This window comes from Cebidichthys violaceus, unplaced genomic scaffold (assembly GCF_023349555.1).
Source record: "Cebidichthys violaceus isolate CVI_PGR_0920_01 unplaced genomic scaffold, fCebVio1.0.p SCAF_58, whole genome shotgun sequence".
NCBI lineage: Eukaryota > Metazoa > Chordata > Actinopteri > Perciformes > Stichaeidae > Cebidichthys > Cebidichthys violaceus.
Window position 1 is genome coordinate 792,952 of NW_027176794.1, and position 26,916 is coordinate 819,867.

Genomic DNA, 26,916 nt, shown 5'->3' on the forward strand with positions numbered 1-26,916 from the left:
CTGACCCTGTGTCTTTAACACAGTCTCTCACACACACACACACACACACACACACACACACACACACAATGGACTCTACATTCAGACAAACCCCAGAGTCAGAGAAACACGTGATCCAGGAGAATGTCTCAATCAGATCCCTTCTGTTTGGATGCCTATTAGCACTAGTTCAAGTAAAATATTCCCTCCAAGACATGTCTCCACATATGGATACAAAAACAGGCATTAATGAAAAGAGAAAAAAAAAATATATAAACACATACACGTTAACTTTAATAATAAAAAAAAAAAAGAAAAACAGTCCAGTAAGGAATAGAAATCCAAGAAAACTGACGGAGGAAGCTCTAATGCCAAGCTCGCTGCTTCTGTGTCAGCTGACAATGCTCGACAGGCGGCATCGGGAATCACAGGAGCGGTCACAAACAACAGGAAACAAAGTGGATTTTTAAAAACTGGCCAAGACAAGGAGATGCGCTATAGAGGAGGAGAGACATGGAGGCTGCAGAGCGGCTAGGAGATAGGAAGGAAGAAATGAAGGTACAAGGAGAGACAAGCAAGAGGACGCCCCCAGTGTGGTAGGAGGGGATGCAGCAGGGCGGTGGTCCAGTTTGGCATAAGCGTTCTGCCTCAGGGGCATCTCTGTGGTGTTTGGCAGTGAGGCTTGGTGCTGCGATGGGACGGGGGGCCTGTAGCTGGGGTTCAGAGCTCCGGCGGTCTATGCTTCTCTCTCTCCTTCCCTTTTTAAGGAATTCAGCAGTGCGTGTGTGTGTGTGTGTGTGTTTATTTTGACTTCTCCTCCCGTCCCGCGTCGGCATGTGATGACAGACGAGCTAAACCCACCTCACGAGAGAGATGAGAGAGAACCGTGGAAGCAAACACACGCGCGGGCCGACACACACATGCACACAAACACAGGAGCGCCAATGCGTGCAGACGTACATGCACAGGCAGATACAGACGCACGGGAATGCACACACACACACACACACACACACACACACACACACACACGGATAAACACACAGTGGCATGAAGCAAACCCAGTCTGTGGGATATACAGATAAGAGCAGCCAGTCTCTGAGTTTGACTTGTCATGTCTGTGCGTGGATATGATTGCTCATGCCTGTGCAGCTTATGTGAATTTGAAGAATGTTTTTTTTTTCCCCCATAAAGTCGGCCTGGTCCCTTCTCTCAAGTGAATCCTCAATGCGCCAGCGACGGCCTCCACGCCTGACCGTGACACCCTCCTCCGGCGAGGGGTCAGGTCACAGTTCCATTAAGGCCACAGCAGGGGGTCGGATCACCCGGTGTGAGGGTGTCACATAAGTCTGTCTCCGCTGTCACCTTGATGACCGCTGCTACGGTGAGCCAAAGCCTTGGTCAGGGGCGGCGCTAGAGGCTGGGGCGTTGGCGGGTGGTGTCGTAAGAGCGCACTACCTGGGATTGAGACACGACACCGTGCTCCTCTTGAGAGAAGGCATAGCCATCTGCAGAGAGGAGGGAGGAACATGTATAAATGAATGTTGGACTCCTGGATGATGTATTGCAGTGCAGTACAACAGCACTGCAGTTTTCGATAAGTACTTTATGTCTTTGTGTGCAGACAAACTACTGCCTCAAAAATTACTAGACAGTTTAATTGGATTTCACAAATGTGGTATTCATTACAGGACTGTTATATTGGAATGCTAGTGTGTGTGTGTGTGTGTGTGTGTGTGTGTGTGTGTGTGTGTGTGTGTGTTCCTGGCCAAATATTGTTTGACCGGGGATCAATTTGTTGTTTCTGGGCTAAAAAAAGATAGAAATATGGAATAACATTGCTTTCTCTCCAATTACTCTCTGCGTGGTTTGACTGATTTTCAAATGATACCCTTAATAAATACAAAAGCAGACAAACTGCAAATATGTAGTAAACAAAGCTCAACACACTGTTTTCTCCTCTTCGTCTAAAATCCTTAGTTTACATTGGCAGAATATGCATTGAGCAATAAACACAATGCAATATGCATTGCAAAGCTAAATATGTGTTTTTAAGACTATTCCGTGTAATGACTGAATCACTATTCTCTCTTTTAAGGCCTGTATTAAAGCAGGATTTCTGTAACGTTCCAGTATGTGTAGAGCTGAACAGTGATGGAAAGGACACTCACGTGACACAGTCTGCTGCACCGAGTTTGAGCGTCCTACGCTTGAAGGCGTTTTCTTAAAGACTCTTGTCAGCAGATGGGCCCGTTCGTTTAGACTGCAGAGAAAGGAAAGAAAGATTAGTTACTCCACAGTGACGACACATAACCTCTTGATAATAATAGTATATATAATAGTAATTAAAGAGACTCTCCACTACGTACGCTACTGCACAAAACCATTGCTTATTTCACCAGCTTGCTCTCAGTTATGAGCAGTGGCAGGTTTAGCTGCTTTATGAGACGACCCACAGATTTAAGGCAGCAGGTTAATTAAAGTCCAGTTTGAACCGACAGAAAGTCATACACTGGCTGCAGGGTAACAGGACATCCACAGTAACCCCCCCCCCCCCCCCCCCCCACTCCACTCCTCTCCTCTCCTTCTCCCCCTTTCCAAGAAGAAGACTGGCTCCTCTGTTCGGAGACCACACGCCGTCACGGCTCCTCTCCTCCTGTGACCAAAAATAACTAAGCCCTGTCCAGATATTGCACACAAATGCAGGCATGCATACAAAATGCATGCGCAGACACTTATTTAGTCGATACCTCTCTCGACGCTTATCAACGTCATTACAGCCATTAAAGGCATGAGCCAGAGGCGTTGGAAGGAAAAGCGACGGCACAAGCATCACCGATTGCCACGCCAATAACTCACTTTTTGCCAATTTTACTTTAAAAGAATACATTTATCTGCCAATGGGGCGTTAAATTCACACAAGCAGGGTTTCCCTGGCACTGGTGATGATCAACGGAGTAGTTGTGGACAAGAGCCAGCCTTCCCAAGGTTAAGATCTGGATCGGGCAGTTAGGAAACTCTTAATACTGTATGGGACTGTTGGGAACCTTCACTACAGTGTTTGTCAGGGGCTCTGAAGTTTGCTCAATACGTTTTTGGCCGATAGAATGATCTCTGTTGGATAGATGACCGTGCCGAGTGAATGATAAAAGACAATGGTGGCTGGAGAAATATATGAAAGGCTCATGCATCAGGTTGTCTTTCTGTAATGTTTCTTTTTGGTTTGTCTCAAAGATGAGCTTCGTTTGAACTCTTCCCTCCAGACGCTCCCGTACTCTACCTTTCCCATGCCTACCCCGGGACCTCCCCACGAACTACAAACACAGATGTGCTCTTTTCCACTTTGCTCCATTCCCTCCCTGTGCACCGCTACTTTCACTGTACTTTTCTTATTCTAAATGGACAGGGCCCATGGACCCAGGCCTGCTTTCCTGGGTTTAAAGCAGGGTCAGTCCAGGACGGGGGTTTATGCGTAGGGGTTAGGAGGAGCAGTCGAAAACGTGCCTCAGAGAAACGCTCTGAGAAAGCAGCTCGTCTTGGTGACTCCCTCACATCTGACTCTTTGCTACAGTTAATGATATTAGCAGAATATCAAACAACTCTTTGCATTCCTTACTAGCAAACAATGGTGGAAAAAGTACTCAGATCTTTTATTAAAATAAAAGTATTTTTATAACTGTGCAAAAATACTTGTAAAATGTACTTAACATAAAGTAAAAAGTATTATAGCAAAAGTATTAAGAGTAAAATCAGTCATTATGCACAATGGACCCGTTCAGAATGTAAAATTATTATATTGAATTATTTGATAGTAATTACTGATATATACATATGCACTGCATTTTAATGTTGTAACCAGTTGAGGTGGGGCTAATTTGAACTACTTTATATATGCTGTTGGGTAGTTTATTTATTGTATTTTAGACTATTATATTTGAAACCTGAACCTGCAAGTTAACTACAGCTGTCAAATAAATGTAGTGAAGTAAAAAATACCAATATTTCCCAATATTAGTAGAAATAAAGCAGCATAAAATGCAAATATTCAAGTAAAGTACAAATACCTTAGTAAATGTAGTTTGTTACATTATACCACTGCTAGCAAACAGTCAAACCTCGAAAATCCTACGTTAATAATGTAACTACAACTTAGACAAATGTCCCCAAAAACGAAATCAATAATTTCTAACACAGCTCTAGTGACACCACACCACTAAATCACAGAGAGAACTACAGATAGAATCAGAAAACACACCAGGTCTGTACAGCAATTCATATTGATCCACCTATGAAGCAATCCACAGATGGAGGAATGGAAAAAGAAATGGACATAGGGAGAGAAATCAAATTTAAAAATGATTTAGAGGACAAAGGGAAACAAGTGATTTAAAGCTAAACAGAGAGAGAGGTGTGAACTCAGTTAATGGAAAACAAACGAAGGTCACTCCAAAGCAGCTTGCAGTGGGGCACACGGGTCAGTGAGGTCACAGTTCACACAGTTTGACAGTGCAAACCCAGAAACTACCTCTGTGAGCGCGTGACAGCTCTGGCTCTACGGGACCTCAGCCGGGGCTTCGGCCCTGTGGACGGGGCCACCGGGGGTAAGAAAGGCCATTTATTTTCACACAAACAGAAACATACACTCCCTAGACACTTCATTACATACACCTAGACAATCTAATGCAACCCTCTGCCACACACTCTCCCTTTCCGAAGATTAGAATGACTTTCAGAGATTTAATTCAACTATATGTTTATTATTGAGGTGGCAATTCGTAGTGGTGTTGTACTGGACTGTGTTGTATGAATAAAATGCCGGCCAGGTCAACACGTCTGCGAGTAACAACCTGAATAACAAACACATTTAAATGAATACCTCTCTGACAGTGTCAATCAAAACAAAACTTTATTATCTTTGTAATGTTGTTTTAAATTGCATAAAATGTTACCGTTGTACCCAATCAGGTGGCCTCTGAGTATATTACAGCTGAATACTGAATCTGCACACGTATCTATGTACATAGAGTGCTAGTATATATAATAACGGATTATTCTTGGGTAAAATCATAAAAAAATTAAAGAAAAGTAACAAAAAAACCCTGCCAAAATCAACAATATGAGATGACACAAATAAAACTGGATATGAATGTAGGTGAGAACCCATGATGCTTTGCAGCATACTGTATATATACCTGCGGCCGCTGGCATCCCGCAGTACAGCTGCCCCGGGGTCGACCGCTCGAGCCTCCAGCTCCTGCACCTCCTCCAGCAGAGACTTCCTCACAGTGCGCCGTGTGCTGCACAGCAGAAATAAGCTCATCAGACCCATGAAGGAAAGTTTGAGTGTTTTACTTTGCAGACACATGTGATTCATAATATATAAGTGTGTGTAAGTGTTGACATAAGACTCGATGTGGGTTATGTAAACGCCTCGGTTAAGTTAAATAGCCTCTGTATGGATTTCCCATGTATTTATGTTAAATGTGTTCTACTTACGTGGCCCAGGCGAAGTCTTTGACTAAACACGCGGTAGGCACCAGGACCAGGCCCAGCCAGAAGTACCAGCACTGCATCACCTTGCCAGCCTGCAATGACAACACACAGGCTCCATTTATTTCGCTCATAAATTAATTAAAATTGAGTATTAAGTCATTTTTCTCTGCAACGAGCGCCGAGAAACACGTGTGGGAAATAGGCAAAGAGAAAATGAGAGACAAAAGCACATTGAGAGTCATTCAAAGGAGGGTCAGCAAGAGTTTTCCAAACAGTATCTACACCATAAACTGGATTTATCACAAGATTCCCACAGCCGAAACACAATGCTTCGCTGGTAAAAATGATAGCGAGTAACCACAGATTACTTGTCCCTGCAGTCCAGCTGCAAACAGCCTTATGGACCTTTAACCCTAATCTTTAGCCTGTCTCCAGTGATCAATCATCATCAAACCACTGTCTCAGTTTGTCCGTCTGTCTGTCTCCAGGCCTGACTCCTACACATCTCTTCCTCATGTGGCTCCCTCTAATCTTGCTCTTTCACAACTTCATTCATTATTAGTGACTGTATCTTCTGTTGCTTGTCCTCGCCTGTTACTGCAAATCCCTCAATTTGTTCCTTTATTTCCCAGTATCTCCCCTTTTAGTTCTCTGCAGGAGCTCTGTGCAGTTTCACAAGCCCAAATCTTTGTCTCTAGGCGTCGACGTTTAAGTCAACAGTCACAAACATTTCACGCGCCATAACCTACTTAACTTCAACTACTTTATTGCCCATATCGCGCGTTTCCTGTGTCCTGTGTTTTGATCCAGAAATATAGAGACAGTTTGGTTCCCAGAGGAAAAAAAGAAACCGGGGAAAATTAATCGGACAACCATGAGGAAAAATCCTCTGCAGCAGCTGGAATCATATCTAAGTCACAGACCATCCAACTGGACTCAAACATACTCTATGTCTTTCTGTGTGAGACTAACACCGACGCACAACTCATTTCAACAGCCCTGGACATGCATTATATCACATGGTCTTCATACAACCACCACTTTACAATCAACACAAATCACCCATAGCTGGACCCACATAGGGCATTAACTCCCACATGAAGAAACGTACGCACACAGTTACTCTGAGCAGAAACATACAGCTCTTTTCCATCCCCTGTCCCCCATGGACAGATGGAAATATAGATAGCAGGAGCAGGGGAAATAAGAGAGGTAATAGGGTAGTTAGGGGGGGACGATGGAGAGTTGGGGGTGGCTGAGTGTCTCTGACCATTCCCCAGTTAGACCGAGCAGCTGCAGAGATATTTGACCGCATTCCTGATTTCTGACACAAATTGAATTAATGAGCTGTGGGGAGTTTAGGTGGCCCCGTTCCGTTCCCCTCCCCAAGACTCTCTACCCACTCAGTGGGGCACCTCAACTCCCCCCCCGCCAGATCCCCAAACTCTAAAATGAGTCAATCAAGGGGTCCCCGTGTACACTCTCCTTACCCCCCCCCCCCCCCCCCCCCCCCCCCAGATCTTCATCACCAGCAGCTCACCCTCTTGAGTCAACACCTCCACGGAGGAGCAGTAAAAAACTGGGGCTCGAGTGACACGCAGCAGGTGCAGGAAGCCTGGTGAGTGGGGCTGGCGAGGCATAAATCTCCCCAAGGGCTCCAGCAGTGCCCATGAGGAACACCCAAGAGGTGAGTCTCACAGGCGCCATGTATCGGCAACCGAGAACAAGGGAGGGGCAGGTGATGGAGGTTGCATACAAGAGATGTAGTAGGAGGGGCTATTTTGACCCCCCCCCCCCGTTACTGAAATGAGTGACACGTGTTTATGGAGAAGGGACTTGCCTGGCCCAGCATGTCGGGGGCGATGGGGATGGTGGGCCAGATTGCAGAGTAGACGGCGAAGAAGACCATCCAGAGCGCCATGCTTCCCCATACTGCCAGGTGGGAAAACTACGAGAGAGAGAGAGAGAGAGAGAGAGAGAGAGAGAGAGAGAGAGGAAGAAGAAGAAGAAGAAGAAGAAGAAGAAGAAGAAGAAGAAGAAGAAGAAGGCAAATAAAAAGAGGAGCCGATGGAGATTAAGAGACGGAGCAGAACGACGGCGTAAGGTCAAATAGTTTACATACAGCTCTTCCGAATATACACAACCTTTCCCTCACTCCTTCCCATATCTTCGTCCTGCTCTCTGTGATCCGCTGAAAGGGGACACTGTGTGAATTCCAGTGGGACCCTGCTTCATTACTGCCAGGCTGTTGTGTGGACAGCTGAACGGACCAAAGTGTCAGCGCCCTCCTGTTCATCCTGCCAATCTCTCTCTCTCTCTATCCAACAGCAGGAAGGAGCCAAACCTTGTTGCCGTCACGGCCCCGAGCTGTCGTTCTCCTAGTCTACATCCACCTCTGCTAACTTTGTGTAGTCCAGAGTAGGGATATCCCGGCTAGAAGCTGCCGTTTGTCATTGGGATTCCATGCTTGAAGTTAGCTAGCTAGAGCCGTTAGCGTGTGGCGTGCAGCAACTACGTTTTGGAAACATGAGGACGAGGGCCATGTATCTGTTTACCTTTAAAAAGATATTTTACTGGTTTCCAGGAAGTTAAGTTTCTTTTAAATTAATAGCTGCAATGTCAATACATAAGCTGCCACGACATTGTGGTTGTCGCATCGTTGATGTTTATAAGAAAACTGCCCATAGAAAGTATGCCTTGAAATTGACTTCAAAAGTCTATACAGCTCAACATTTGACAGTAACCATATAGATGAGTGTAAAAATATATTTCTCAAGACCTGAATAGGAAATTCTTTGGGAGGAATGGGAACATCTGGGCTCTCAGTTAACTATGTTAAATGAAATCTGTTTCGCTCTTGTGTTTCTGTATTTACTCTTATAACAGATGGTAATCTCACTGTTTTCTGGTCTGTTTTTCTCCTTCGCTGCAGTAACAGCGTCCATTCGATCCTTGAATATCTCTTCAGGCATATTTAAAAGCTCTTGCAGCTGCTTCCCAGTAAATGCCTTTGATTGACTTGAATGGTTCTTGAGTCTCAATGTATTAACATTTAGACAATTTGTTTTGGACAGTGAGTTTATTGTAAGTGGATAGGTTTGAAATATTGAACAGGACCCACGAGTGAGAGGGTTGGGTGGTGTAAGCAACTGGTGTTTAAAAAAACCTCAAACCTCCACCACGACATCAAGGTACACCACATCTTTTCCCATGTCTATGCGGAATACAAAGCATATTTAGACCAAGTATTATGAAAATCTCACACTGGAATCCTCACAGATTGCCCCCCCCCCCCCCCCTCTTTATTTATTTATCAACGGTTGAATAAAATACAGCACATGTGGTTTGGAGTATTAGAGAGTGTTAATGTTCTTACCCTGGTCCAAGCGGTGGTCTCCATTCCAGCTTTCAGACATACTGTAACTACCACATACTACACACACACACACACACACACACACACACACACACACACACAGGGCAGAGGGAGAGCAAATAAAAAAACAACAGAGAAACAGGATTAATTTGCTGGCGACTGTCGAGATAATAAACATTAATGTTATACAGTAACAGGACCCCCACAGCCCTGTGTAGTCTACACACACACAGAACAAAACAAATAGAAACCACTGACTTTCACGTGAGACTGTGGGGAGTAAAATGATATCGAGAGTGTGAGATGGAGAAGAGATGGATGAGTGTGGAGAGACAGACTGGCTAGACGAGACTAGATTTAGTGGAGACTCTTAACGGCTCGGGGGAAGCAGCACAGTGCTGGTGTGTACACCAATACTGTGCATATGTAATGAACCTGCATGCCAAAAGACACAGATATAAAAAAAAAAACTGAATACAAACAAAAAAGAGACATAAACACTGAAAATACATATAAGATGCTTACTGTGTAGACCATGTTCCCAACAAACAAGTAGTCGTTTCCCTGACCATCACTGAACGGAGAGTCTGTGGGGAACACACACACACACACACACACACACACACACACACACACACACACACACACACACACACACACACACAGATACCTCATGACAAAGTCTTACCAAACAGAATTCTGAATGTAAAGTTCCTCGGGCATGTCACTTACCATGCTCTAACATTTTGAGTGGAAACCAAAAGAGAATAACTGAATGAATCAGTGCATTGATACAGGTACCCCAAAACACCTGAAAAACACAGAGAGAGAGAGAGAGAACCAGAGAAAGAGAGAGAAAGAGAGAAAAGAGTGGAAAACGAGTGAGTGAAGACTAATGCCAAAGCACATATATGCCCCCACACACAGAAAAACATAGAAAAACAGCAATTCCTCACAGTAACACACAACTTCCACTGTGTTCCTGCCATCAGAAGTGCCCTCCTAGTGTACCCTCTAAAATGAAAGACTTCCTTATTCTGGCTCTATGAATCTCATTAGAGGTTGCCCTGGAGACATCCCAGCCTCCATGCCACTCTTATTTGCTCGCTGGCGTCCCAAACAAGCAGCAGGCATCACTTGTCAATCCCACAGCGAGCCACGAGGGAGGCGTGACGAGTCAGACGCAGAGCGGGTACCTACACCAGCCCATGGTGTGTGTGTGTATGTGTATGTTGTGTGTGTGTGTGTGTGTGTGTGTGTGTGTGTGTGTGCGTGCGTGTGTGTGTGTACCTTGGTGTTGAAGCCCTCGGCATTCTGGGTGATTCGGTAGAGCTGTGGGAAGCGGAGCATGTTCTGCTGGCTGCACGGCCGGTCAAATATCCCCAGAGTGAATGGGGGCAGTGCGGTAAATATCTGCATCACACACAGACACACACACAGACACACACACACACACACACACACACACACACACACACACACACACACACACACACACACACACACAAGACAGCCATTTAAACACATAATGACAGAGCAGCGTGTGTGTACATGTAAACATACTGCAACTAGCTGAGCAATCAGTGTTCATATCAGCCGCTGCATTTATGGAATCCCGCAATGTTTTAAAAGTACACAAAGCAGTCCTCAAAACACAGAGAGAAAACCTCACACACACACACACACACACACACACACACACACACACACACATGCATGCATGCAAACGTTTCTGGCATTCGGAAAGAGCAGAGATGAGAAGACAAAGTAGATTGAGATTAATTGAGAGATAAGAAGAGAGCGAGAGACGGCACTTGACGTGAACTTAATAAAAAGAAAAAACAGGCAGAGGGTGAGACTGAGAGAGAGAGGAGAAATGGAAAATAGTGAGACAGTTTGAGAGACAGTTTGAGAGGCAGAGAGGTACTCACCACGTTGTAGAGGCCGATACACCAGCGCTCAAAGAGGATCTGGCCAGAGAACCCATTCACAAAGGCGAACCAGAGCTGGGGCACAAAGAGAAGGATGAGAGGAACAATAGCAGAAGGTAAATCTGACATGAGGAGGTACTGATAGTAGAATTACTTCAGTAGAACAGTTTGTACACTGTCACTCTTACTCACTTTGGTTTTAGTTATGACATTTCAGTTAAAAGACCTTCATCAGGTAAGATTCAGGAATGAGAATGAAGGTCTATCATAGTTTACAAGACATATACCTTAATGATGGGCCAGCGCTTTAAATGAAAACCCGAATGATGACAGACAGCAGTGGGATCAATGGGAATTATGGTCCTCATTTTTTTAGAAACACAGGAGCTAACAACAATACTTGCCCAGGGGAAACCTTCCTTAACGCCTTCATACACATACACACACACACACACACACACACACACACACACACACACACACACACACACACACACACACACACAGCAGACGTAGGCTGATCTGAGGGCAGATAGAGAAAATGTTTGGGGCCGGTGGTGGGAGTTGTGGCATTCCTGGGACATACAGTGGAGCATACAGCCTAGGGGTGAGGTCAGATAGGTAAAAACACACACTCTCACTCACTCACACACACACACACACACACACACACACACACACACACATCCGTCCCCCTTATTCTGTCTCCACTAAGTGGACAGAGACAGTCTCTGACCTTTGGCCTAGAGCGCCCTGTAGGGGAGCCAATCATGTGAGATAATTATGGAAACATAAACACACACACACACACACACACACACACACACACACAGACAGGGACAGAGTGGTGGTGTGAGCGGGACGGTAGGCTCCCATGAGGACCTGCACCTGCTGGCATCCTTAATGTGAGACAGAAGGGTGGAGCACAGCTGACAAATACCCCTCATAACAGGCAGACCAGGGCTGCGGTGTGCCCCTTCATGTCTCACACACGCACGCACGCACGCACGCACGCACGCACGCACGCACGCACGCACGCACGCACGCACGCACGCACACACACAAAGCTGTCGACCCTTGGAGCCAAGGTCTCGTCACTGCTGATCTAAACACACGTTTTTTTCTTAGCATGAGTGTGTGTGTGTGTGTGTGTGTGTGTGTGTGTGTGTGTGCGTGTGTGTGTGTGTGTGTGTGTGCGTGCAAAAGAGACAGAAAGCAGACACCAGAAGGGCACCTCGTCCATCACTGTCAGCCATGTCGACAAACAGCTGCAGAACGTCTCTGTTAATGTAACTGTGTGTGTGTGTGTGTGTGTGTGTGAGAAACAGAGAGGGTGTGGTAGTGAAGCTCTTACCTCTATAATGTAGAGGACCACATTCTTATAGAAACAGTAGAGGATGCACTTAGTGACACGGTTGTAGCTCCACGCCCCGTGGACCAATAGCAGCTTCTCTAGGTAGGAGAACTACCAATCATGGAAAAGAAAGAGAGGAGAAGGAGGGAGAGACTTATTACTATAATTAGAATAAATAATGAAGAGTTCAGAATGAAAGGGAACATAAAGAATATTAAGAATGTGGCTGGGAGACAAGAAAGTTGAAGCAAGAGGAGGCCCACTGATACAGATAACTTTTGCAAGATGAGAGGCTAAAAGATGAACAACCCAAACAGTGAAAGTGACAGAATGTGTTTGTGTGAGACAGAATCAGAAAAGACAAGACTGTTCACATTTCTTTGAGTTTTAATTATGGGTCACACAGATAATGGGAGCTTGGGTTGCAAATAATCTTTTTCCAATTTATCGATTATTTGGTATTTAGTCTATAAAATGTCTGGAAATAGTGAAAATCACATTTCCTGTAAACTTTCTGGACATTTTTCTTTTATTGTAAGAATATAAACTATTATGAGCCGTTCGTTTGCATCGACAACATGATACTTGAGTGACCCCTGTAAGTAAAGTCTTCCTTCAGTCGTCCCCTTCCAGGGAGGTCAGAGATCAGCATCAGCTGTAGAGTGAGCAGGTAAGGATTCAGTGTCTTGCCTTAAGACACTTGAGCCGGGTGGACAACCAGGCATGAATCCATTATCTACGTGCATAAAAAGGTTGTAACATATCTGCATGACCCTGACCAAGCATGTCTCCATGCTGTGTCTGCATCCCACCTGTGCTATGGAGTAGTCAGAAGAGTTGGTGGCCTGCATGCCCTCGTTGCCGCTGATCCCCACTCCGACGTGAGCCGTCTGAATCATGCCCACGTCGTTTGCACCGTCGCCGATCGCCAGCGTGATGGCCTTCACGTGTTTCTTCACCATGTCCACAATCTCAGACTTCTGCAGCGGAGACACTCTACAGAAAGAATAAGGAGAGAAACATGGACGTGGTTGGTTGATATTATAAGTGTATACAGCTTTACTAGAGGTGGGAAGATTAAAAAGAATACTGTGAGAGAGAAAGAAAACAAGAAATTGATTTAGAGATAAAGAAAAAAGAATAAGAATAAAGCCTGCAAAAGTAAGACAGGGAAACAGTTGAAAGGGAAAAAGAGAGATGGATGAGAGGCTGGCAGAAAGAAACACACACACACACACACACACACACACACACACACACACACACACACACACACACACACACACACACACACACACACACACACACAGCAGGCCAGGGCTCTGTTTAACTGCTCTTCACCAGGAATTAGGAAACAGTGATTCACTGTTCTTCTAGTAAGACTCTGGGTAGCTCATATTTGACGTGTTTATATGTGTGTGTGCTTACAGCGGTGTGTGTTTATGCATGTCTGAATAGATCCGAGTGTGCCTCAGAGAGTGTGTGTGTGTGTGCGTGTGTATTCAGGGAGCTTCCAGTGGTACTCCACCCTCTTGACCTGTATCACTGAACCTCCTGTCCATAACCGGTTCTGTCTCTTCACTGACAATGAAGGACAAAGGGAGGCTCGGTTACAGATGTGTCCCTCGGGGCCACAGCTAGTGAGGTGTTATGGTGCATTTGCTGAACTACTGTGGATATTAGCGTTTCATTTCACGGTGCCATGTGTTACACACCGACAAATGAGAAAACAGCTCCAACTTTTTCATTTCTTCCACCGCCTGCCATGGAAATAATTGTTAGAATTGGAGCCGTTGATCACATCACGTGGTACCGTAAGATATTTGTGTTTCATATATAATATGGTATTTAATCGGCATAAACTCATTTAGACATCATCGTGGAGGTTCAGTAAGCGACTTGCCTATACGCTGCATTACTAGAGATTAACCCAAATCCACATTTTAAATATTTACATTAAATTTCTCTGATGATAGTAATTACCTGAGCCTCAGTGATGTATTAGGTGATAGTAATTTGAGTTTCAACACTGGGCTTCTGTGTGGACAATACTTCAAACTGTTACTAGAAAGAGGCGGAGTCACATATAAATTCACTGTGTGTGTGTGTGTGTGTGTGTGTGTGTGTGTCTCCAGTACAGCTCTAACTCTAAGGTCTTCAAATCCCCACCATGTTCGTCAGTGCTCAGATAATGATATTACAAAATTAAATTATGTGCAGCTGCATGAGCCATCACATGCAATCACAATGCAGCATGATGCTTTGATAAAGAAGACTAAATGAAATTATGAGCAGATGTATGACCCTTTACACACACACACACACACACACACACACACACACACACACACACACACACACACACACACACACACACACACACACACACACACCTATCTGGAGGCCACGGGTCCCAAAGACGGTCTATCTTCTATGAATATGTGAGAAGGATCATGTCCCGGTCAAAGTGAAATCACAGAGCTGGGTGGTCTGCTTAGTATTCATACACGGGCGTGTGCAAAAACACACAAATGTACACACATGCACAAACACACACACAAACACACCTCCTGCCCCACACACACACAAACACACCTCCTGCCCCACACACACACACACACACACACACACACACACACACACGCCACAGGGGAAACCCTCGGAGTGTCTTGGCCTCTGTAGTCGATGCAGAAGGATGGGATCAACTTCTGCTCTTTGTGTGAGTCTCTTGGCCTCTAACCACAAATCTCTCGGTATCTCCCTCTACGTCTCACTCCACCTTGCCTCTGAACACTGCTAACAGTGTCTGGGATTGTATAAAGTGGCATTGGAGAGATGAAAAGCTCCCAGAGCTCTTCACGGTGGAACTGAGCAGAAAATAAGCAGCCCCTAAGTCCTCCTATAAACAAACGCACAGTGAAGTCAGGAAGCCATGCGTACGAGTGGAAACACACGCACGCATTCCCTAACTGTGCAACATCGCACACGTACAGTTGGTGAGATACTTGAAAGTCTTAAAAGTCAAAGCTACAGCTCGTTATGTTACAAGCACCTTATTAAAAGTATTTTTTGCCATACTCACAATAGGAATCACCTACATCAGTGGTTCCCAATATGCGGGTCGGGACCTCCCAAGACATCGTGAGATGAAACTTTTTTGTTATCTTTGTTTTTTTTGCTGTACATATTTGTTCTAATAATTATTCAGATGAAAGAATCTGAGCAACAAAATGGTTGGGAAGCATGGACCTAGAGTACAAAATACAAATATCCACTAGAGTCAATATTTTATCCTGATTTCTTACTTTTATGAACATAAACAGTTTTTTTCTACGACAAAAAAACATTTCTCAAATGTTAAATATTGTGTAAACACAAGCAGCTGTACTTAAGAATAAAAACTTTTTTTTTTTATCTTAACGTCACTACGCTCCTCTACACTTTAAAATACCTGACTTTTGATCTTTTGCACACGTTCTAAAACTATAGATACCTAACCCTAAACAGGGCAGCGAGAGAGACACACAGGGGAGGAGGGATAGATGTACACATAGAGAGAGGGATGAAGTGAAGGATAGAGGAAAGGAAGCTGGAGGCTGTTTGCAAGGCCTGTGAGACCCGAGTCCGGATATGGCCTGGATATGCAAGGGAGAGTCAATTACTTCCCCCACCCGGCGGCACACACACATAAACACACATAAACACACACACACACACACACACACACACACACACACACACACACATAAAAGACGAGTGGAAACTCTTTTGTTAAACATCACAGCTGGTGCTGAGGCGAACATGACCAAAAAAGGGAAACAAGCAGTAAACATTCTATGAACAGAGTGCACTTTGTATGAATGGAAGTACATTATGGCGATGTGTGTGTGTGTGTGTGTGTGTGTGTGTGTGTGTGTGTGTGTGTGTGTTGGTGCCCGTTCCTGGGGGTGCCACCAGTAAATGAGTCATGGCTGTGACATTTCCATGCAGCATAGTATATGACATTACTCCTGCTGTGCAGAGGGACGGGCTGTTATCATTATCGCTCATTCGCTGACCGTGTGCAACCGACAGCCTTCAAGGTATATAGACCTGCACATGCACACAGTCTCTCTCTCTATCAGGCACATAGCAGAGTATATGGTGAGATTCAACGGATATGTTTCTGAAATGTTTGTGTTCATTCTTTTCTTTAGAGCTCCCTGCGGTTGCTTATTGCCTTATAGAATTGAAAAGGAGCATTTTGAGGATTTGAACCACAATGACTCTCCCACTCTCACTCAATCAAGCTTTAGTCATCAGGATTCATTTCGTAGATGATGTCTAAAACATATTGGTAACAATACAAAACCTGGTAACAATAGAACAGTGTCTTTGTCTTTTGTTTTAAGCAAAAAAAGGTGGATATTCATATCCATTTGGGTGCATGAGCAAAAGTTTGCCTAAAGAAGATCTGTAAAGTTGAAATGTTGCATAAAAAAATACTTTCGGGAACGTGAAAATGTGAGTGTGTGGACAACCTCTCCGTTTTTCTTTGTGCATCAGGGTTTTCCCACAACGATGCCGTGTATCTTGACATGTTTTTTTCAAAATAAAAGACTTCCAGACTTTGTCCAGACTTATTAGTCTAATTTTGTTTTGGTCACAAGACGGAAGCTTTGTCCACACTGGACATGTACTTTTCATGCTCCGTTTTAATTAGACAAATTGTTTGATTTAAATGCTGTGTGTGTGTGTGTGTGTGTGTGTGTGTGTGTGTGTGTGTGTGATGAATGCGTCTTCCCTACCGGCAGCAGATGACAGCCTTGCAGGACAACGCCAGGTCAAGGAAGGCCTGGCGGAGCTCGAAGGACAGCGCGTATTTCAGCGTCTGACCATCAATGATCAGCGCCAGCTCGTTTTCCTTCCTCAGAGAGTCGCCCAGCGATGAACAGTGAGCTGTCAGAGTGGCACGGGTAGCCTGCAAAAACACAACGAGGAGAGTTTAAGCCTTAATCTTTAAAGGAAGATCTCCAATTCCCCCCAAAACTAAGCTTCAGAGACCAGTTAGACAGTTTCACACATCATCAACATGCTTTCACTGACGAGCCGTTATCTCCAACATCTCTTCTACAGTTGGATCAAGTTTGCAACACACACACACACACACACACACACACACACACACACACACACACACACACACACACACACACACACCAGTGCTAAAAGGGAAGTGAAACCCTAACCTCTAACCCTGAACCTCACCACTAATTGTCAACAATCTCAAACCTGAATCTTCTCCCTAACCAAACACAACTAACTCTAACCCTGAAAATGACTCTTCAAGTGAGCACATTTTCAGATTTTATGTTTTTGGGGACATATTGTGGCTTTTTAAATTTTAAATCAAAACACACAGACAATTTGTTGAAAGGTCAAAACCACTGGCAGTAAATGGAAGCCATGTGCTCCTGGTTTTGTGGGCAGCTTTCATCAGGGGAAAGAATTTGCTTGTGTGTACACTAAACAATTAAGAATGCCAATATAAAGTTCACAGTTGTTGAAGACATCATGATGAACACGCTGATGCTGCAAGGTCCTGGGGGCCGGTTGGATTCATGGCATCAAAACCATGGGAGAAAATATGCAAGAGACACACTAAAGTAAAAGGAAAATGCATCATTCATATCTAATAGCAAAGAGTAAGTGAGTGTGTGTATGTGTGTGTGTGTGTGTAAATGCCAGCTTGCCTGCAGGGCAGTAGTTTGGGGGCAATTTGGATGGAGCTCTTGATAATAGAGGAACAGGGATTAATAGAGAAAATAAACATCCCATGGAGTTGTAATGAATTCCATGTGGAGGGGCAGGCACGCTACAAGCCACCAGTCAGGCCCACACACACACACACACACACACACACGCACACACCTGAGTTCTACTATTTCCACTGACTGTAACATTGGGATCCCATGGAAGTCGTAATTTCAGAGCATTAAAATGGTTCCACGTGTATCATATTTGCCTTGTGTGGTCGATCTGTACAGAAGTTCTTTTGATAATTCAACAAGAGTTATAAATAAAAAGGAACAACTTTAACTTTCAATTATGAATTAAACCATTAAAACCTACTCTTAGAAATAAGGGTTTCAAAGGGATTCTTTCTAAAGGGCTGAGGTTCTACCCACAACCATTTGCTTCTGAAGAACCCTTTTTTGAATAAAGCTTTTTCAAGGATTCTTTGTAACACAAAGGGTTCTATTAAGAACCCTTTTTGGAAGAAAGAGTTCTTCAAGGATTGTTGAAAGCATGGATGTTAAAAGATCCTCCTTTATTTCTAAGAGTGCAAGATCAGTGAATAAATAAGGCTAACAGGACTCAACAGTTCCAGCTCTAAGAGCTCTTTACATGAAGGAGATCACCAGGTGAGTTCAGGTGAAGACCTATTAAAATCATTCTGACACTAAGCAAATGTTTTATCCATCAAGCGCTGTCCAACACTGTAGCATCAGCTCACTAAACCGTCTATCCACTTTCGTTAGTTGAACATGTGGAATTCAGCTTATATAAACAATAAACAACAAATGACGCAGAATGAAGCGCCCCATGACAGGAACTGTTTGTGGAAACACATGGCAATCAGATCCCAAATACCAAACTCTAGACACAATAGTGCACGAACATTTGAAAAGTTTGGCGGCGTTAAGAATGAACACATTCTCTCACAGCGGGCTACTGGCGGCCGTCAGACCTGAGAGTCCAGTGACCCGCGGAGAGATGACCCCTCTGTCTACCGGTCAGCATGAGCAAGAGACGAGACAACACACATACACACACACACACACACACACACACACACTCTCATATATGTATGCAACACAATCATAAGAACAATGCGGTCTCTCTTCTCCTTGCCAAAAAGCGATACACACATGCACACAAGTGTCCCTCCTCTTTCCCCCCCAAAAAATTCCCTGCTCTTGTTTTCTCAGCCTGAGGCTGTGTGTTTTTCTTTGTGTGCCGGAATTCCTGTTTGCATTCACCTTTTTCCCCAAACAGGGGGAAAGGAAAACAAAAACATAATGAAAGGATTAACGGAGATTACAGGTTGTCAGAGTCCTGAAGCTCAAAGTGTCCATGTGTGTGTGTGTGTGTGTGTGTGTGTGTGTGTGTGTGTGTGTGTGTGCGCGTGTGTTTTTACAGAGGAACAAAACACGTGTATGCATGTACGAGTGTTGTCTGTAATTGCTCAGGGGTTGCGTGTATGTGTACATGTCATGCATGTGTGAGAGATGAGAATCTGACAAAAACCTCCTTTTTCGCTGCTTGTCCTCACCTCATCACAGAGGAATGGATGCCTCGGCAGCATAATACAAAGTAAACAGCACGCAAGTGTATAGAAACACATATATCTGGGGCGGTGGGTGTTGATGCTTTAAGTCTTGCCCATAATCTGCATGGGGCTTGATTCTGTGCATCTCGTATTTAGAGGAAAATGATAATAATAGTGGCTTAGTTGCTTGTTGAAATTAGCATAAACCCACATCATTTTCACATCTTAAAAGGCACTAAAAGAGAGGATCACACACACGGTGTAATCCTCAAGTGAATGAGACGGTTCACCGGCCTAGCAGTGAGGTGCTAATACAACACGGTGGCTTGTCACAGCAAGTCTAGTCGAAGCTTTAGCGGCGGCGAAGATAACCCGGAATAATAACCAGGCTAAGTCTGCAGGGAGCTATAGAGGATTAAAAAGGTAACTAAGGTACAAACGCTAGTTAGCTTTAAAAGATAACAGGCGGGCATTTACCAAAGTACAGCAAGTCCAGACCTAACTGTATCCTGATGAGAAAGAACTGCGTCTTAACGTGAAAAGAAACCGGCTCACAAAAAGGTCCACGATGATCTTCTAACATTTTCTCAAAGAGAACAAACATGAGACCAAAGAATCATCCATTATTATGTAACTTTCCTCATTCTCACGCTAAACTACCCGCTGGAGACCTCAGAGGAGAAATTCTTTGATTGCACCAATTGCAATACGACAGATTTCATTAGCAAGCAGTTTTATTTTCCAAACTAAATGTTTGTTTTTCATACGCAGCTGAGCTCGAAGAGGCCGTAAACACACACACACACACACACACACACACACACACACACACACACACTTTGTGAAAAATGTTCACAGGCCCTTCTGCATGGAATTTTATCAGGTTTATATTTGGACCACAAAATGGGAAGGGCATGGAGGCGGTTTGAGATATCACAGGTCACCTTCTCTCATTGCATGCTTTACCATGAAACGCTCAAGCACACACACACACACACACACACACACACACACACACACACACACACACACACACATATATAAGATATAAATAAATGCACGCAGTGCGCAAGGGGAAAGCCAAATGTTGATCTGTTCCAGGCCACCCTCTCCATTCAAAGGGAGCTCAATCGCTAGTTCTATCATGATGAATGTACAGAGGCGGAGTATAAAATATACAGAAAAAGCACTAAGCAAGATAAATAGGAGAAAGTACAAAGAAAAGGAGAATGATGAAGGACAAGGAGTGTGAACTAGACTCAGGGAAAAGGGAGGGGGGAGGAGAGAGAGAGAGACAGAGAGAGAGAGAAAGAGAACGAGAGAGAGAGAGAAAGAGAGAGAGAGAGAGAGCTGTGGAGTGAAAAGAAGGCGGAGAAAGACATGCTCATATCTGAAGTGCAGATTCTGTCACCACCACTGAGATTTAATATACCGTTTAATTATCTGACTGTGCATCTGTGCAAACACCCACATCCTCTGCTGCCTGAGCCGCACGCACACACACACACACACACACACACACACACACACACACACACACACACACACACACACACACAGCTGACCCCCCCCAAAAAAATAGACACAGACACACATGTGGACTCAGTGGGAGGCCAGATGTAAAAAAAATTAAAAAAATTAAAAAAAAGCTATTACAAATTGAAAAATGAACAATAGAGCATGTAAGTTAAGGCGCTAAATGTGAGTGTGAGTGTGTGTGTGTGTGTGCATAAAGATGATTAATGAGCAGAAGAGAGATGTTGTTTGTTTTAGACTTGTACTGCGGGCAGCTTGATGGGGAGAGGGGGATTGTGGGAAAGTTAGACGTAATGTATATTCAGAACTATCAAGCTGATCAGGGGGTTTTGTGCTGCTACGTCTTGAGTAAAGCGAGAGGCTACGCTACAGATTTACAGACTTTACATTCTTATGTGTGTCCATCAGTGTTGACTCAACAGAAAGAGACAAGGCGAAGATTTGTGTCAGTCTGTGTGTGTGGCAGCATGTGATCTGAAGGTGACAGATGGCGCTCGTCACAGCTTCAGTGGTCACAAACCGTTTACCCAGGAGGCATCGCTCACAGGGTTTGTTTTGACGGGGAGGAGCACCAAAAGGAGATTGCATTACAGCTCACTCACCGCCCTCAGATGGCTCGGTACCATTCGCCCCCCCTCCCTCCTTTCTCTTATCCAGATTGTCCATCTAATACATGAAGTACAATAAACACTCCCCTGCTTTATTTCACAAACACACTCCTGCGCTTCCACGAAGATAAACACGCATATTTTGCTGCTTGTTCATGCTCTTCTTCCGACTCTCCCTCTAACACACACAAACACTCATTTTTCTCTGTGTAATCGCTTCCGATGAGTAGAGAGGGTGCTGACAGATGTGGAGGCTAGTAGTGTGAAGGAGACATGGAGCGTGGGGAGAGGGGGGGGATTTGCTGTTCAGACTGGCAAATGCAAGATCCACCGCACAGATCAGCCTTCACACTGATAAAAGGGTGCGATAGAGAGTGAAACGTTGGGACAAATTCTTTCAAATGGGGTGAGGAGGTCAACCTCGAGGTGAGAATTTGATAAGCAGCTTCTGTTTTCCCTCACGTGCGGGTCACAATTACAAAAAAGAGGCCGACAAGCCCAAAGAAGCAAGCTATCTTAAGTGCTGCACTGAAGACAGCGTTGCTTTTATCCGCACCAAACACCGGTCACAGCCAGAGCTCTCTGAAGTTGTCCTGATTGACAGGCATGACTGTGACACCACGCGCAAACACAAGTATGCCACATTCATACGTGAGAGAATGTTCCTTCTCTTCCATCCATATCTCCTGTGACGCCATTAGTGCATTTTGTGTCTAAGGGGGATGTGAATGTAATTGAGTTTTGTTGCAGCAGTTCCGTCATGTGGTTTATTCCGTCTCATGTTTGCTGTGTTGCATCCACTTGAAAGTGTGCTACAAAATGCACCAGGCTGTGAAGCATACTGTGGATCATGAACTTGTCGCATGAAAAATTCCACTCATGACCCATGGTTTATGTTTCATGTCGAGCAGCTGTCTCTCTGCGCCGTATAGAAATGTGTCTGTACAACTATTTTACAAAAGAACCCCTCGAGTGATAAGCCTGAGCTTCATGATAGGAACAGTTCTAGTCATATAAGAGTTAAGTCAAGTCAGTCACTTCACTATCAGAGAAACAGCTTATATAGGAATGTTATTTTTTATTATCAGGTCAGCCACTTCACTCATCATTCCCACCAGTCTTTTTTGTTGATACTAGAAGTCTAATCTTTAGACAGCAGCACTTCTCTCAGCAAAAGCCTAAATCCTTCATTGCTACAGAACATCCTGCCTCATTACAAGTCATTCAGCTGTAGAAGAATTATTTTTTTGGGCTTAAAAGTATTTCTAATGAAAGGGTTTAGAAAGTTCTCTTTTCTACAGCATTGGCGCAAAAAAATGCTCAGACTTTATGTCATGTAACAAAAACCTCTAGTCTAACATGCTATTGGATCTACCTAAGTCTATATGCAATCTCTGGAGAAGAAGTTCCCAAAGAATTTCAAATATGTATAGGCAATAATGGCGGGGCAAGAAATTGAAAGAAACAACTTGTTTAATGTGATCACCTATTAGAACCAAATGTTTATCCTCCAACCCAGACTCTGTTGACCCGACAGCAATCAGACTTTGAACTGTTTACTGGAACACTAGTATGTGATACAGGGTTCCAAAGCATTTTTTTTTTTTTTTAGCCAAAACGATGTGTATTCCGAACAATTTCCAGGCCTAGAAATCTGTTTTTATAATGTCGTAACTTTTCCAGGAATTTCATGACTTTTCCAGGAATTTTACGACCCTGGGAACCCGGGTGATAAAACACAGAAGACAGAGCAGCAACAAAATATTCCAAACCGTGTTAAGAATGATCCACTTACAGTGCTAACTCTATTAGCTTTCACCCTCTTGTACTAATCGCATGCGCAATTCTCAGGGTGAAGTACCTGAATTACCCTGACATTAAATGTTCACCCCGTCCAGCTCAGCTTACTCAGCGTCTTAAGCAGCCGTGCACGCTGTCTGGCTTTTGACCAGCCGGACACCACTTTGATGCATGTTTATGTAACATCACGACTATTTCTTTTACTAGAAGTTGGCATAACACAGGAAGGAAAAGGATTATAGGTGTGAAGTTGTGCAATTACATTTTAAATGATGACCAACATTAAAATCTTCTATACAGGATTCCTATTGGATGCAAAGGTAACCACATATAGGTCTCTAATGCTGTGTTGATCATGCTCTACACCAATAAAATCCCTCTTTGGGCCAACAGGCCCTCACACACAAACACACATTTACAAATACACACAAGCGCACACACAGTTCCGGCGCTTAAACTTTATGGAGGCATAATCTCCCCCCGTCTCACATATAAACAAACTCTATAAAAATGATCACACCGGGAGTGTGTGTGTGTGTGTGTGTGTGTGTGTGTGTGTGTGTGTGTGTGTGTGTGTGTAAGCACACAGGTGGGAGTCAGAAAGTGAGTGAAAGAGAGACAGGCACAAAGACACATGACAGTAATCAAGCCACTTAGGTTAAGCAGACACACATGAAACCTGAACGCAAAGAACACATAACGAGGGTAGAAATCTAATTTAGAGATCTCAGATCTCACTCTAAATAGCCACAGGAACATGTGCACATAACACATGTACAGTCTGGCTTTTAGCTAGAAATAGGTCAGATAAAGAGACACATATAAGTGTGAGAATACCGCATGAACATTAAAAAAAGCCAGGTACTGTATGCGAATGTGAGACAGAAGTAGAGGGGAATAAAGAGAGAGGGAAAGAAGTGATAGTTCACGACTCGTCTCTTTTCATCCCTTTCTCCAAAGGGGACACCAGAGACTTTAATTACCTGCACCTGTGAGTGCACACAAAGAGCCCCACCCACCAATCTGGCTGTGGACCACACCCTAGTTCCCACAGTAACCTGCTTAAGACCCCACCACTTAACCCCCTCCCTCCTTTACACACACACACACACACACACACACACACACACACACACACACACACACAGTCCCAAGACTGTACATAGTGTACACAGACGTGAATCAACGAGGTCGGCAGGAGGAAGAGGAGGGTCTACTCACATCCAGAGAGTCCTCGTTGACAATGATGAGGGACATGCCGTGTGTCACCAGACGACAGGAGTAACCTGAGAGACAGATAGTGGAAGGTAGAGAATGGGGGATGGGGGGAGAGATTAGATGTACTCAAACCCAAAACACAAGTGAGAAACTTGATTTGCAAAATCCTGCTCCATTCTCTCACACAGCTATCTGACTCCATTCTCCTCCATCCGCCTCTGGCCATCATCGTATCTCTATTGTAGTCTGTTACGCATAGTTCAATTACATCATGCACCAATTAAAACACAGCAAAACTCACAATTTGTGTGTTTTTGTGGACATCTCCCACAGACTTCCTGTGCAACTTTAAGTCCCTTCTACCCTGCGCACCCCTGGCACATTTCCCTTAGAGATTTAAGAATTGTCTGGCATTTCATGGCACACATAATGCCTACCATTCATCAAACCGTTATTCAATAAGCTCCAGCTGCAGAGACAAGGGGACTTCCACACCATCGCTGGATTCGCCTGCATCACTGGCACGTACTCCACTGAAAGCCCTCTCACAGCTGCTTGGGGCAGAACTGTCCCTCCTGTGACTTTAGTTTAAAGGCTTCCCTCTCTCACCTATGTTGATGGCAGTCTCCTGCTTGTCTCCGGTGAGGACCCAGATCTTGATGTCGGCCCTCATCAGAGTGGCGATGGTCTCTGGCACGCCGGCCTGCAGACGGTCCTCTATGGCCGTGGCGCCCAACAGAAGTAAGTTCTGTTGGCGGAACAGAAGAATGTCACAGAAATATGATTCAGACAGACAGTGAGAACAAAATATGGCGAGAGAGGAAAGTAGGTTAAAATAAATGATGTAGGCAACATCCCCAGACTGTATGTGAGGGCTCTTTCTCTCCAGAGAACATCATCCATATCTAGTTAGAGGATGAACGATGCCAGCAGGTTCAGCTCAGTTGGTACAGCAGCTCATTTTAAACCTCTATATACCAACTCTGTGTCTTCGTGCCAAAAAGTAACCCATTACCCCCTCCCTTGCTTTAATTTGTTCAGCATTTAAATGTATGTGTACCCTCATTAGACGCACTCAGACGCACACAGAAACACTCGCACGGACACACAAGTTAACACTACTGTGTTGTTGACTCCAGTTTATGGGGCTTTTGGCACACTGGTGAAGGTAATTACCCTTGTGGTCTCCCAGTCTGAGCTCCCCTACTCCTTCAACTGCTTCCTCTTTTTTTCCTCTTCACTTACTTCCCACCTTGACTCTCTACTCTAAATCCTTGCTTTGCCCACATATTAGTTCAACTCTCTTGCTTCTCATCTGAAATCTTTATTTTGTTCACTTATTTCCCAATCAGTGATATCTTTCTGACCAATACAAGACGTCCACAACGCCCATCCCTTTAGGAAGGAGCAGTATCTGTCTTTACATTCTGCTAAAAGAATTGTGTATGCAATTTACTTTATTGCAGTGTGGGAATCAATGGAGCCACTCTGCCACCTGCTGGCGAACATGCAGTGTGTGTTTGTAGGCGCATGAATCAGGAAGAATATAATGACACAAAGAATTTTCAGGTCTCTGCTTTGATTTCTAGACATCTCACATAAGGTTGGACACCATCTCATTTTCTGTAGTGATTATATTGGTGTGCTTACCTTTTCCAGTAGTTCATAACACTCCTCGAGTTTCTGAGCGCGGTCTTTGAGCACAGTGCTGACACGATTGTATTCCTTTAGCCACTCCTGGTAGGCGTCTTCCTCCAGGTCCACATAGGCAAAACACAGAGTCCTCAGTCCTGGACGGATGGGAGGAGGATAAGACGATCAGTCAGTGTGATCACGGGGAATAGATTATGTTTCTAACTGGGAGCGAGTGTTTGGAGGAAACTTAGGAAAGATGGCTCTGAGGTGGGACCAAGCAATGTCATGTCTTGACACCAGTAAAACAAACAAGCATCTTTTAAACAGAGAGAAACTCAACTATGGCTTCCCTTCCCTCCGCCTTCTTTCTTTCTTACCTTCAGTAGCAAACTGTTCCAGATGAGCAACGGTTAATTCTTTGTACTGGGACGCCTCAGTCAGACGCTCAAAGATTACATTATCCTGCAAAACAACAAAATAAGCATTATTGAAACATGTTAAAAGGACATTAGCAGAGCTGAATTATAGTCATAATGAGATAAACATACAGCTCCTTTGCAGTACAGCCGTAGCTTCCCGTTGGGGGTTCTGACCACCACAGACATGCGTTTGCGGTTACTGTGAAGGAAACAGTGGGCTCAGTTTCAAAAACACACTACTTTTATATTACACAG

The 26,916-nt window shown here is 44.3% G+C and overlaps 1 protein-coding gene across 7 annotated transcripts in view; it reads right to left on the reverse strand.

Annotated features, from left to right (window-relative positions):
* Positions 1–252: 252 nt before the first annotated feature.
* Positions 253–26,916, reverse strand: part of atp8a2 (ATPase phospholipid transporting 8A2) — a 46,375-nt gene continuing 19,711 nt past the window's right edge. For 5 of the 7 annotated variants that reach the window (XM_068732268.1, XM_068732270.1, XM_068732267.1 and 2 more), the window contains 18 exons: positions 26,791–26,860; positions 26,620–26,704; positions 26,258–26,397; positions 25,217–25,355; positions 24,611–24,675; positions 16,921–17,093; positions 12,946–13,129; positions 12,134–12,244; positions 10,780–10,854; positions 10,139–10,261; positions 9,581–9,659; positions 9,374–9,435; positions 8,849–8,905; positions 7,313–7,420; positions 5,476–5,564; positions 5,172–5,276; positions 2,151–2,242; positions 253–1,487 (listed from right to left, as the gene is read on the reverse strand). In XM_068732268.1, the coding sequence (XP_068588369.1) occupies positions 1,393–1,487; positions 2,151–2,242; positions 5,172–5,276; positions 5,476–5,564; positions 7,313–7,420; positions 8,849–8,905; positions 9,374–9,435; positions 9,581–9,659; positions 10,139–10,261; positions 10,780–10,854; positions 12,134–12,244; positions 12,946–13,129; positions 16,921–17,093; positions 24,611–24,675; positions 25,217–25,355; positions 26,258–26,397; positions 26,620–26,704; positions 26,791–26,860 (1,852 nt within the window). In that variant the 3' untranslated portion in view covers positions 253–1,392. Of the gene's footprint in view, positions 1,488–2,150; positions 2,243–2,565; positions 4,266–4,504; positions 4,560–5,171; positions 5,277–5,475; positions 5,565–7,312; positions 7,421–8,848; positions 8,906–9,373; positions 9,436–9,580; positions 9,660–10,138; positions 10,262–10,779; positions 10,855–12,133; positions 12,245–12,945; positions 13,130–16,920; positions 17,094–24,610; positions 24,676–25,216; positions 25,356–26,257; positions 26,398–26,619; positions 26,705–26,790; positions 26,861–26,916 lie in introns of those variants that run through there. The other 2 variants (XM_068732272.1, XM_068732273.1) reach the window with 2 other exon arrangements.